Source organism: Aptenodytes patagonicus, chromosome 12 (assembly GCF_965638725.1).
Source record: "Aptenodytes patagonicus chromosome 12, bAptPat1.pri.cur, whole genome shotgun sequence".
Lineage (NCBI taxonomy): Eukaryota > Metazoa > Chordata > Aves > Sphenisciformes > Spheniscidae > Aptenodytes > Aptenodytes patagonicus.
The window spans coordinates 5,677,055-5,691,337 of NC_134960.1; the positions used below are offsets into that span (position 1 = coordinate 5,677,055).

The 14,283-nt window shown below is 46.9% G+C and overlaps 1 protein-coding gene across 1 annotated transcript in view; it reads right to left on the reverse strand.

The window, feature by feature from the left end:
• COL23A1 (collagen type XXIII alpha 1 chain) overlaps positions 1–14,283 on the reverse strand; it is a 194,436-nt gene that overhangs the window by 37,768 nt on the left and 142,385 nt on the right. The window contains exon 5 of the mRNA XM_076350372.1: positions 7,454–7,480. Within this exon, the coding sequence (XP_076206487.1) occupies positions 7,454–7,480 (27 nt within the window). The remainder of the gene's footprint in view (positions 1–7,453; positions 7,481–14,283) is intronic.

Sequence of the window (14,283 nt, forward strand, 5' to 3'; positions counted from 1 at the left end):
TTTCCCTGCTTAAAGAGGTTTTCCCCTAGGCAAATAATCATTGCCTAGAGTTGCCACACAACTGATATTAAAATAAAAAAGACTAGAACTACAAAGTTTGCCTTGTAAAATGAGTATTTGTTACTTCTGTCTTTTGGGCTCTTACTGGGAGAAGTACATGTGCAAATTACTTCATTCACAGGAGACGCTCCTTGAAGTCTGAATATTTATGAGTAAAGATACTCAAGAGAACAAACACAGGACCGAACCCTAAATTACAGTTATGACCTAGATGAACCTAGCTAAGAAAACTAAATAGCCAGCTTACCAACAGAAGCCTTCATTTTGGGGATAGATACTGATCACATGACACAGCATATGAAAATATCTAAGTCTAGCGATGCCAGATGTTAAATACAATTTTTTTTTTTTTAATTCTGTGCACGCACAACCAAAACAACCATGCAATGTACAGGCACTCCGTGTCTGTGCATGAGCTACCACCCAGGGTCTGGGAAGCATCCGCCTACTGCGAAAAAACAGTGAAAGTCTGAGATCCACACGCTCTTCCCTACAGCCCATGAGATCTGACCACGTAGCGTGGTCTCCCATATCTCACATGGGATTTCTGGCAGCCCTACTGAAGAGTTAAACCACCGTTTGTTGCTCTGGTTTGGGCACAGAGCAATCTCAAGCTACGCACAGCTCCTTCTGCGACTCTCCCAGGCTGCACCCTGAGCGTGCCCAAGCAGGACTTGGGAGATAATTGCGTAGATGGAGGCAACTCATCAAGTCATCAGGCAGTGCAATTCCAAGTTACTTCTACGGTTCTCCTGTAAAAGCAGTTTATTATTAGCGTCACATCTAGTTTTATGGTGTTGCCATTTCTAAAACGCCTGGCTAAGTGCATGTCGTGGAGCTTTCTGGTAAACTCCGAGGGACCACAATGGGGCGGAGAAACTGCCACCAGGAACGGGCTTGGGCACGTGTTCCTCATTTCCCACACATCAGCCTGTCTGCATTCGTAATACATTTCTGGGTCACACACAAACAGCTTGCACAGACTTTCCCTTGCTAAGTTATCTACACTACTTGAAACTCTTAACTGCTGAGGGGAGAAAACCCCAAACTCCGTTGGTTATGGCCAAGGTCTAGAGCTGCCACCAAAGCCCCTGTCACACTGCTCCACCGCACTGGGGTCGTGCAAGCCAAGGAACCAACTTCCCTTCTGCATGTGCTCCTCCAACCCCTCTCCCAGACATCAGCTCAGAAAAAACATTTGGCTTCACTTTATGTCTTGAAAATTAATTAAAAACAGAGTTTATCATCCTTACAAGTTCATTTCCGGCTACAGGCATTACAGCTGACTTCAGTGGGTAACTCTGGATTTACAACACTGTAGCCAAAGGAAGATATTAGCTCACTGTGCAGGGCTCCCAAAATAAAGTTTCTGGAGCTAAGCAGCTCAGCATCTTCAACCGCTCCTTAGCGTGAGGTGGACTTTAAATACATGAGAATGGCCTGGACAAGAGTATTTCAATTTTCACTGAGCAATTATTCCCCGAAAGGTGGGCCAGCGTTGAGCAACGCCTAAGCTGTGTCTCTCCTTTACCGTAAGTCCATTAATTGATTATATTGGCGTAGTTACCCATCATTAGAAAAGGATGCTACTACTCAATATTGAATTATTTTGAGTAACAAGCTGCGTTACTTCTAAGCAGGCAGAACTTGAAGCCCTTTTCTCCCCGCCTTCCCAAAGAGTTCCCACCATTAAGAGAGACGGGCAGGACAATGCCTGGGCTTTTTCAGGCAACACGAGTGATTTACAAAATTCAGAAGGCAAACATTATATGCTGGAGGAACGAAATGAATAACACTCTGCTCAGCTAAAAATAGATGCTAATATTCTAAGGAAAATGTATAAAATAGGAGACAACTCTGTTTCATATCATACTTTTTTTCTGCAAAGCCTCTTCCATGCTCTGCTTTTTATTAATGAAGACATGCACATGAAGTAATTCCCCTCATTAATCAACTTCATTCTTTTGGTTTCTTCCCACTTGAAGTGACAACCCTCCTTTCGGGATGTCACGTAGTAGCATAGCAGAGACCTATTTTAGGGAGGGAAGAGTAGCAGAGGCAGATGAAACTCTCAAGAAACAGAGACTTTGGCTTCAAAAGGCCTCTCCGGTAGATGGGAAGAGGGAAGGGAATGGGTTCTGGTGAACCACAAATGCAGCATCTCATTGGAAAAGAGGAGAAATATCATGTAGGAGGACAGCTGAGTAGTCTGAAGGTAAGTATAAAACCATCCCCGCGTGGGGCAGGGGAAGGGACGGTGGCAAGGCTGCTAAAAGCATCACCCAACCGTTGCTTCTCCCCTCCATACATTATTTGACTCCATTAAACAGCTACATAATGGGAAGATCCGCCTCCACTGAAAGGTCAGCTGCAAAGCCTACTCGCAGTTCGGCTCTTCCATCTGCTCCTCATTTTCTCTTTTTTCCTCCTGCCCAGATGCAGCTGCCCGCCCGGCTAACACAAGCAGCCGAAAGCCCCGCTGCATCAGCCCTCTGCACAGCCAATCCCTCTGCTCCCCTCCCAGCTTTACAAGGGCAAATGCCCCCCGATACGCTGATGCACTGACAGCCCATCAAGCCGAGGGGAACCACTCCGCAGCGCAGATGCTCCTTGCCTCAGAAAGCACGGCTTGGGACAAGTCCCAAGGGATCCCGGTCCCAGCGCCTGGTTCTTCCCAACGAGAAACACATTTCCATCGTCGCGGCGGCTGCACATCTGCTTCTCCTCTGCTCCAGCACGCCCTCGTGCAAACCCGAGCTCAAACTCTGGGGGCTGTGCTTTGGTTTGGGGATGGGCCGAGTGGTCTTTTGGCAAAGGCTAAAGGTATCAATGTAAATTTTCCTCGTCAATCTGATCTAAAGGCTGCTGTCATCTCTTCGGAAAAGCTGGCGACGGGAAGCACCAGAGTGAAACAATGCAGTTAAACCAGCAGTGGCTAGTGGCCCTCCTGCAGCAACGCCCTTCATGGCAGTAGGGAGACCTCAGCACTCACTTCGACCTACGCAAAGCCCAGAGCGAGGACAACCGGGGCTCCACCACCATACCCATAGCCACTGGGCAGGTCCTTGAGCAGGGGGTTGCAGACACAGAGATACCACCAGGCAGGGCTAACCAAAGTTAGATCAGGTTGCTCAGGACCTTGTCTAGAAAACTGTCATTTTCTCTCCTGAACCGCTCATTTTGCAGCATTTATTTATCAGTTTTTTCCTTAGAGACCACTGCATCTCTAATGAATCGATGGACCCCTGTAATCAATCTGTAATTACCAATTATGCTGAGATTTCTGTATAAAGGAGTCATTTATCCTATAGTTTGCAGTCACCGATGCTGCCGGTTCACCCCAGGTCATCATCCGCTACCCACCGACGTGTTACTCCAGCCCACCACCAGCAGCACAAAGAGCCAGAACATCATCATGGTGTCCTGCAAGAAGGACCACATGGATGACAGATGAGAAAAGCGACCTGCCAGTTCTCCTCCACCTTTGAGGTAAAGTGCTCTGCTAGCCCCCCAGACTCTAAAAAGGACTTCCAAGATTAGTGTTTTGGCATCAAAAAGAGTAAAAGCCTCCCCACTCCCTGGTGCCTTCATTTGCGTTCTTGCATGCTCAGGAGGTGCAAGGCAGCCTTTCAGACTAAGCGGATTTGCACCCCAAAACGCAGGACCTTATGATGATCACTGCCACTGTTACTATGTGCAAATTACACAGCCAAGATGAGGAAAAAACAAAAAAATTGCAGGTATTTTGGACACTAAATAGATCTTCTGCCTTTCTCTGCCATTAGCTCTCCAGAGAACACACACGTGCATGACCCGCACTGAAGCCCCTGCAGAACCCGAACCGTATTCAACGTAACGGCTCTTAAATCGGCTCTCGGAGACCCTTCTGTCCCCCAGGAGCCGGTTCTCTCAGCAGCTAAAGCGAGAAGCGCGGTGAATCGCAGGCTTCTGCCTTGTTCACCAGTCACCAGGGTCTGGGTGAGCCCATGGGAGCCACCTCTGCCCGGCCCAGGCTGAATGCAATTTCCACTGTGTGTAACTGGATTACCTACAGGGGAGAGTTTGTGTGTTGCAGTTACAAATCCGGCAGTGCAAGTTTCACCCTTCCAACATCAGCTTTCCTTATTAGAAAACCCCCAAAATGAATTAGATTATTGGCCTGGGGGTCAAAAACGTTTTAAAAGCCTCCCTAGCACTGCAATTAAAAAAGAAACAGAAAATCTCAGAAAGGACAATCTTCAGGCAAGCTCTGAAGCAGCTGATACGGCAAAGGCATGTGTATGGCAGTGTGAGCTCGTGCCGCACCATGGATATCAAAAAGGCTCTTTTTCCCTTAACCTGCCCCCTGATATCTAAAGTTCACATGAAACTAATTATCTGCACAGTCGTCGTCCTTCTGTCAAATTTGGCTGAAATGGGCCAAGTTCAAAAGTTATTGGGGCAAGCAGAGAGAAGACAGACCCATGCAGCCCTTAGCTCATAGGAACCTACGCTGAAATGCAGGCTGAGGTGTATGCTGTGACCCATGTTCAATGGGATGTCAAAACCAAGTCAAACAAGACCGGAAAAGCAACGAAACCCAACATTCTTCACAGCTGTTATGGTAACGTTAGTAGGATATGCCATAGGCCTAAAAATAGAAACTAAATCATCTCTGGGGTTTAAAAAATAATAACGAACCTACAGAACTTCATAAAGAACGGTTTCTGCCGTAAAGTTTTATTGTAGGGCACAAACCCCTCCCCTTAGGATGTTAACTATCAAAATATTGAAAGCATCTTATAAAAGCTGTTTTCTCTTTGAGCCCCGTCTCCAGAGCTCTGGTTCACTTCATCCCTTTAAAGCTTCCATTGCTTGCAGCTCGGTTATACGCTAGCAGCTCACAAACAAACTCAAAGCACCCCTAGCCACGAGACGCGCGTGTTACCACACCTAGCTCCGACACCAAACACCGTTTAATATCCACTTGCTACTTCTGCATTTGCGCCACATCCACCTCCTGAAACAGCTCGGAGTTTATTTGATCACCCTGAAGGGAACTAAATAATTAAATGGATTTGACTACGCAACTGGATGCAATAAAGCCTGTCCATATGCTTCTGCTGAATAAGGCACTCAGGCTGGCTTTATGTTTAGTTTCCTTCTTCTTCAGGTATACGTATTGCCTTGGAAGTACAATTATGGTCACCTCCTTATTAAATAAAGCTAAGCTAATTCTCATAGTCACAGCCATGTAGATACAGTAATTCAGCGTTTGCTGGGTTTGGCTCAGCCAGTTTTGCAAAGTCGGGAATAAGACCAGCCGCACAGCTCGCCTGGACTGCAGGTCCTGGGGGGAAGGAGAGAGAAGGAAAAACCTTTCAGTGACATTAATGGCATTTTCCCAGCGCAGATGTGGCGGCAGAGCTGGAGGTCACTGCCGGTCCCCAACACCATCCCGGAGAGCCGGAGCAGCACCAAAATCCCATACTAGGAGCTGGGAGGGGCACGGTGCCGGGGCTGCCCACCGGGACAGGCTGGGGACGATGCTCCATCCTAGGGAAAAGTCGCTATTTCCTCCCAGCGCTTCTGGTTTTCAGAGCTTTGCAACTAAACCACACGCACAAGCTTTGCCAGAATATGACTGACACAGAGCAGAAGGGTCAAACCTGCCACGGGGACTGCTAATCCAGAAGCGGTTGGCCACATCCCGCAAGAGCAGGCGGCCACCCTAAAACTGCCATTAAACTGCCCAATTAGAGCAAAACCTCCCATCTTAATTTCTAATAAATTAAACTCTTCGTTTCCAACAAACCACTCGCGCGTTCGTATAACCGCCTTGCTCCAGCACCTCTGCCGGGGCCGGCGCCGCCGCGCAGCCCGGGGCTGCCGCAGCCCACCTGGGCCGGGGCCGGGGCCGGGGCCGGGGCCGGGGCCGGGGCCGGGGCCGCTGCGGGCAGGTACCGCCTGAGGGAGACAAACCACCGCGCTGCGCCCGCCCCGGCCACCCTTCCCCTGGAACCGGGCAGCCCTGCTCGCTCGCAGGCTTCCCCCGCCGTTCCCTCGCACTACGCTTACCTTATTCAAAACCAACCGGCGGAGCCCCGACCGCTTTCGGATGCAACGGCAGCACAGGCTTGTTCTGCAAAATTAACCCCGTCTCACGCCTCTCCCCTTCTGGGGCTGGTGCCGCTGGGGAAAGGCTGCTGTCTTCCCCAGGGATGCTCACAGGGGTCCAGGGGGAATGAACACTGAAAACAGCTCTGGATTTCCCTCGCAATCCTCCTCCCTCGAGCTCCCACTCCATCACACACAGAAAACTCAACAGATGTTTCCGTGGTTTATGGGAGTTCAGGGGGAACCGGGCCAGGGCACGAGGTGGCAGAGACAAGGAATAAGTTTTCCTAACACGCTCCTTTGGGGGAAAAAAAAAAAGGAAGGAGAGAAAAAAAAAAGGGGGGGTGGGGAATCAACCACAGCAAGGAGAAGGCTAACTACTTTTCTTTTACCTTATAAATGGAACAGCAGGACAAACAGCCAAGAAGCGCCTTCCAGAGCATCAGGCAGTGCAGGACCCACTGCACCCATTCAAAAAGCAGGAGCAGAGCTGGAAACATGCTGTGAACATGGAGGATCTACACAGTGATTTTTACCAGCCCGTTACACTGAGGGCATGCACAGGAGTCGCTCCCTGATGAGCCATCGAGCCCCTCAGAGCCGGAGTACCGCGGCTATCCACATGCATTAATGTGGATTAAGGGAGCCAGCCGGCAGGCTGAAGTTTGGGATCTGGCCAGAACAAGGTCTCCCTCCTCCTACAGAAAGTGTCTCAGAGCTTTTAACAGCCCCAAGTTACCAGCTTTATTTCTCCCCTAGAAGACGCCTCCCTCTAACACAGAGACATTTCAGTGGTGCCCATGGGCATGGGAAGGGCAGCACATCCCAAATTACCCTTCGGAGCCCTCTGCAAAATCTCTCCTTGCCAACAGGCTTGGCAGGACACCTCTGCTCCCAGGGAAAATTTTTTGGAGATGGGTGAATGAGGACCTATCTCAACACCCAAAGCTCTTTCACCAATGTCCCCAAATCTGGCCACCTACAGCTGTGAGTGGGACAAACACCAAAGCCTTCACTGACTGCAGTCCAGCGAATTCTTAGGCAAGAGTATGAATAATACCATGAAAGGGCTCAAGTATTTCACCCCTATAAACATTAATGGAGAATATTGCACAGGCCCCTGAGTTTCAGGCTAAATCCCTCAAAAGCTGTGACTGATAAAGAGGGAGGGAAGAAGGAAAAAAACAGAGACCAAGACAGGCCAAGAAAATCAAGTGTCATGGAAAAGACGGAGAGGACTACGCAGATTAGAAGAGAATAAAGAAGAGAATAAAAATAAAAGGAATAGCAGAGTTACCGGGTAACCATCGCGTCCTGACTGCCCCTGTGGTGGGGGAACAAGTGAGATAAAGTCAGTCAATGCACCTGTAGCAGTGTGACAACACATAGCAGCAGGCAGGACACAGGGCCATCGTCTGCCCAGCCAGCCCCGGGATTAAATTCTCTCCAGAGAAACCTCTCGGGACAATTTTCCTATCAGAAAGGTCGCACCTATGGCATATTTTCCCCAGATTTTGATCTCATGCTTCCCTTCAGCTACTTACCGAGGCTTTTGCCAACTCACACTCATCCCTGCTGTCTGTGCTCAGTCCCTGCCACCCCCGAAGCCACGGGCGTGCAGGATACACACTAGATCCTGGCCATAAGCCCGCCCCGGGATGCAGGTACCAAGAGGTACAGGAACACCCAGGCGCCAGGGAGAGGCCGGGGCGGCTCCGCAGCAGCCGGGACAGCCTGTCTGCCCAGGAGCAATTGCTGAGCTTCAAGCTCCTATTCCAGCACTTGATACAATGAAGGTTTCCCCCTCTTAGGTCCATTAATTTCCTTGCAGGATGCAGCTCTCCCAGTCCACCTCTAAGCTCCGCTTTGGTTTCCAATGAAGTGGGAGGAAAAGTTGATGCTACGGGGAAAGACCTTACTTAGTCCCTAATAACACCTGCGAGACCAGTGGAATAAACCACAACCCATTCAGCATATTTCACCTTTTCTGCTCTTCTTGGGGGGCTTCCCAAAGGCGTTTACAGCTCGAGCTGCCGTTAAACATGCCGTGAGCTACAGCAGAGGAGCCTGCTGCAAAACAGACATAAGGCAGATTTCCCCGGGAAGGAGCTGTTAAGTATTAGCTGGTACACAAGTAGGCAGTAAAGCGTGTATCTGGTACAGCAATGTCATCTGCTACCATAAACATAGGTTATGTCAGCATGCTGCGGATATACAGTCAGATCCATACATTTCTTATGGCATGAAATAGTTCTGGCAGCCCCCTCCATACCACGTACAGGGGTTTTCCCTTCTTGCTAAGTGCCCCTGCAGCTTTTAATGCCTCCTGCAGCCCTATTGATTCATCCAGAAACAACATTGACTTCAACAACCACCTATTGAACAAATTACAGTCTTGGGATAAAACGTACAGTGAGATTTTTATGGAGACGTATGGCACTGGAGCACACACAGATAAATAGGAAACACTTGTAACTCCCAGCCCTCGCTTGCTGGTGAGTTCCCCAGCCAGTTTGCTAATACATAAAGTGTTTGTTAATATCTGGGACTGTAAATTTTTAATTACAGTCTGTGGTAAGCCTATCCTTCAATTGTAGAAATTTCCTACCCAGCATGTGATTTTAATACCCTCCGAAACAGAGGTTTTATAGCACATCTGAGCAGAATACCCCTTACTCACAGACAGGCCAATCAATCATCCAACAGCCACAAATCCTGTACCACAAATCCTAATAATTTCATATACACAACTAGCTTATGACAGCCAAAAAATAAAATACCGGAACAACTGCTACTAGGGAACAACAGAATTGAGGATACAGTTTTAGCAGAGTGCGATGCTGTACATGTAAGATGTAATCGATTCCTTATGGCCAAAATCAAGAAACAGAAGAAACTAATAGAGTTAAATACAGTACTGTTGAAATAAAATAATATTGTGGTTCTGTGGGTTCTAGGACTTTTCTTACATATTATGTCTAAAGAATTCTCTGGCAAATGCTGCTTACGCTAAAAATGCAGGGTTTTGTTTTTTTTTTTTTAAAGATAAACTAAATCAGGAGTTGTCTTTTAAAGAAGGGCAAGGGGAGAGGAAGGAAAAAAAAAACCACCCCCAAGTCTTGTTTGTGTTAAATCTCCCCTGTGCTCCGTTTGCAATTCAATAGTGCCGTGGGAACCAGGAAATGAAACGAACTAGAGACAAAGAAAAATTAATAGTGCACCATATGTTGCCTATGTCAAATTGCATACAATAAAAGTGAACGGACAGCACACGTGAGGAAGCGTAACCCAGCCGGCTGCGTGTGGGCTGATAACAGCCTCTGAGCAGGAGCAGAGCCGAAACGGTTAAATAAATCCATTTTAAATAAGCCAAAGTACTTTAATGAAGAGGAAAACATCCCTTAAAAGATGTATATACGGAGTTTTAAACAGGCAATGTCCTCTTCATTTGTAACCTGCCATTGAGCGAGAAATTTTTTTTATTTTTTTATTTTTAATAATTAGGCCAAATTGCATGAATTGCAGAGAGGGGGGAAAAAAAAAGGTCACCAGGCAGAAACCCTGTGGGGACCGGCTCTAGCACCCAAAAGGGCTCCCCAGCCGCACACGCCTGCGCTCAGCCTCAGCGGATGCTCTTCACGACCTCGGGATCTTGCCCGATGATGTGACCGTGATGCAGGGTCTGGTGAAGCAGGCGAACAGCCGTGCTGCCGGGGAGCGGCATCGAGCTCTGGGCCAGGCGCGGGGGAATTCACCTCCCAACGGTGCTCAATGCCCTAGTCACTAATATTTCAAAACCCCACGGAGTCACTTTTATTGTGTCGGTTGGAGAGGCTACGTTGCCGTTTTTAATTACAGAATATTTACAGGAAAATTAATTTATTGACAGACTACATTTCTGAACACAAACCAACAAGAAAAATCCATTTGTTTGCATTTCTTGAGCCAGAGTCTTGGATTTATTGCTAATACTGGGCGCAACTTTTAGAGCAAAAGCATTCAGATTTCCTCTAAGAACGGTTAAGGCAAAGCTGTTAAGTTTTCCTGATTTGCTCATTCAAAACTTAGTCAAATAATAATTTTGCTCAAACCCCTCTGAAGTTTTTCCATCAAAAGATGAACTTGAAATAGAAGCAAAAATTCAAAAGGTAAAAGCCATTAACTAAAAGCCCCACAGGCAGCGCTGTCGATCCCAGGAGAACCAAAGCCATGGCGCTGTGACAGCCCCCACGCTCCACGTGCGTTTCCTCGTCACCCTTTGGCTTTTAAACAGATTTACAGAACTGGAAATTAATTAGCCCAAGAATAGTTAGCAAGTTTCTTTCTCCTGAAACGATCCCTTTTCAACCCCGTGAGGCTCTATAGGAAGAGAACAACGTGAAGAAACATCTCTGTTAGTGCAACGATGGAGAAGGAAACACGTGGCTGCAAACAGCCCGTGCCTCTCCTCCTCCTCTTTTGGGGGAAGAAAGGTAGAAAACCAGAAGCACCTAATGCCCCTAATTTCTTTTTTAACAATCCCTCAGCAACTTGGAGGGCACAAATGAAACGCTGTTTTCTCACTCCAAAACCAGCAGGAGAACATCGGATTTGGACGTGGTGGTGGCACAGCAAAAGGCACGTCTGAACATTTGGAAGGAGTTGACAACATTTTCAACTATTACCCCTTCAAACAACAAATTCCCCATAAATTTTCTGGTTGCATTGGTAGGAATGCTCGTTATTCTCCCCAAGACTTCAAAGAGAGAAGCAAAGCAAGCTACGGCTTTCCCTCTAGCCCCCCTTGTGAGGCTACCAAACCTGTATTAAATGATGGAAACACAACAGATAAGAAAAGCAAGACAGAGTTTTAGAACTAAAAAACCCCACTATGTTAATATTAAAATATTAGTACAGCACTCTTTCTGCTAAATGGAAGCGGACTAAAGAAATCTTTAAAGGGAAAACTCTTTTTTACTGAATATTTTCTGGGTTTAAAATTACTGGAAGTCCCTCGGGGCAGCAAGTTAAACATTTTAAAACCTTTTTCCCCCTCTCTATTTGTCTACAATCATAAAAAAAAAAAATACAGCAGCATCTGGTACCAATTTTCCTTCCAGACACACCTCTACCAAAAAATGCTGTGCTTTTGCAATGACACCACAAGGCAGGGGAAGGGGGAAGGGGAAGCCTTAACTTTGTTGATCCAACAGTAAAATCCACGATACTTACTGCAGGTCCTGGAAAACAAAAGAAAAACAAAGAAAAAAAAGTCACTTATTTACAAGGAAAAAGTATAATCTGATAAAAACAGCACATAGCAGGAACTAAAATCAGAACGATTCAGTACTTTTCAGTTCAATACACTTAATGCCACCCGCATCCTCCCGTTATGGGACCATCTCACCCGTGCTGCTGGCACGGCAGTACTTCCAGGGCACGTAAAACCACCCTTGTCCCACTTTTTCCCCAGCATGACTCTGTTCCCTCTCCCCCCGTGAGACCCGAGACGCCAGGGCACATTGCAAGGCATCAACCGCGTTCAGGGCCTGGGGCATCACGTGCAACCGCAGAGCATCGCCAGCAAAAAGCAGACAGACACAGCTGGAATTTTAGGAGCAAGAAGTGCATTTTCACCATAGAGCTTATTTTTCTTCATGTTGTGCAAGAGGAGCTGGAGATGTACTTGCAAAAGCCAAAGGAGCAGCGCAGTGCCGGGGGCACCTGGCAAGGAAGTTGCTGCAGCTGCCACAGATCCCAAACGTCGCTGTCATTTGGTCCCCATCCCTCCCTGACCTCAAAACACGTCACGCAACCCCGTGGCCCTGCGTCACCTCCACGCGGCCCCTGCTTGAAGGCTTTGCTGTGCTCAGAGGCAGCCGGTGGGCTGATGCACGGTGCCTTAGATCCAGGGGAAAAAAAAAAACCGTCACACCTACAATGGGCTTTGGGTACCGGTGCCACAGCCTGAAGCTGTGATTAATGGCAGTAGGAAAAAAAAATCCTCCTCTATTCCCCTGCGGCGCGGGGGTCTTCGCCACCTGCCACACCGATTTCTGCAGCTTTCCTACCGCTCGCCCAGGCTGGTGCTATGCGGAGGTGAACACTGAGCCCCTAATCTAATGCAATCCACATTTCACTCCCGTTTGCAAGGCAGCCTGTAGCTCTCGGTTTGGGGCTTCTTCATGCTCCATTTCCTGCCTGATCAAAACCAGAAACTAATCACAATTGAAGAAGAAAAAGTGTGGGAAAAATTAAAATGGAGGGGGGAAAAAAAAAAATATCAGCTTTGTTAATCTTACATTATTCAAGAAAATAAAACAAGAAGCATATTTCAAGCTAATGCATTTTCAAGCTTTTTAAAATGTGTTTAAAAATTAAAATGTTGAAAAGTTGAATAAACAAAACCCAAGAAAAGCCTAAAAACGAGGACTGAAAGCAAGTAACAACAGGCAGCGCCTTCTGCCAAGAATTAGCCCGTTAACCTGTGTTCATCAGCTTAACGTGGTCAGCTCCGCGCACAACCGCAGCCAGGCGCCCAGCCGGCGTGGAGGGGAGGAGACAACCTCCAAATCTCCCTCCATGCCCAGAAGCCTATTTTCTTTAGCGCTAAAATTCACACAGGCTCTTAGTTCGCTTTCCTTGGTTTAATTTCTTCTGAATACAGAAGTCAGTGGCTTTAAGCCAATTTATTAACTGAGAATCATAAACCTGATTTATTAACTCACTTATGCCAAGCTACCCACAAAAGCCCTTTTGTAGAAAAGTCAAAACTAAGTCTTGAATAAGAAGCAGTCAGGAAATTATTTTAATATGGGATTTCAATCATGTACCAATTATAATCTCTGTGGAATTTGTTGCCTTTTTCCTTTTCTCAGCTACTGTTTTCTCCCAACACGCGCAGGCAAGAACTCTTTCAAAACGCTTTCTTCTCAAATACAGGAATCAAAGCTGGATGGGGGGGTCTGTGTATGCAACACGGGATGCTCTCCATCCGCGTCAGTGGACTTACACTGATCCTTAGCTGCACTGTTGGCCAAACGGGGCTAGATAAATCTTCATTAAGGCATAAAGTTAAACCCTGTTGAACGTATCTTTTCTCCTCCTGAGAACAATATAACTTTCTGGTTTGCCGAACATGTTTTTTTAAAAGCCTAGCCATAAGACACTTGTTTCCTATGGAAGCCAACGATAACTACAGAAGTTAATCAGGTGCCGAGGCGCTGGCCCCCCCCCAGCCGCCTCCGCGATGCAGGCACATTGCACAAGAGACACGCTCTTTTCCAAGAAATTTGCCAGAATTTACGGCCAATGATTTTGACTAGTGAGAATCAGTTTGAGAGCTCAAAAGGAAGAATGAAACCAATTGGAAATTCTTACTGTAATGAATAAAAGTTGGAAACAGCCTTTATGTATTTAAAACTCCGTAACGACCTAACTTGGGGGCTTATTTCAGAAGGAAGAGGAGGAAGACAAAATAACCTGCAAATGCACAGGTTTTGGTCTACGATTGATTCGCTATAGAGAAGGGAAACCTGCCATGCTTTTCCATGATCTGCAGCACACGTTACTGCTGTACTGCCGGGAGTGAACACCTAGTACCTGAGCCTGCAAGGGCATGGAGGTATTTGGAAATGCCAAGAGATTCCTTAAGAACACAAACAGTTGTGCGAGAGGGAGGTGAAAATAGAAACTCATTAAAATTAAATGACCCAGATTTCCTGATCGACTAACATTAATGTTATTTTGTATATCCAAAGACCTAGCAGATCATGATGGTATCATCCCCAGCAGCACACAAAACATATGGGAAATGACAGGTCACAGTCATTTATTTCCAAGTATTTTTGCAGCTTGCGAATTTTGGAGTAAGCTACCATTTCTGTTTAATCTAGAACTCATTTATCATCCAAGCTTTCCTGCCACGACAGGAGAGAGCACTGCCAGGTGGGGAAAACAAAACCAGCCAGACCTTTCCAACAGCCCATGAACGGTCAAAGGGAACTTTGCCGCTGCCCTTTATGGGCAAAGGACCTGTCCCCAAGGTAGCACACACACATCTGTGGCCACCTGAAGACATTAAAAAAATGATAATTTAAAAAACATACATATATATACACACATAAATATCTATATAAAACCATACGT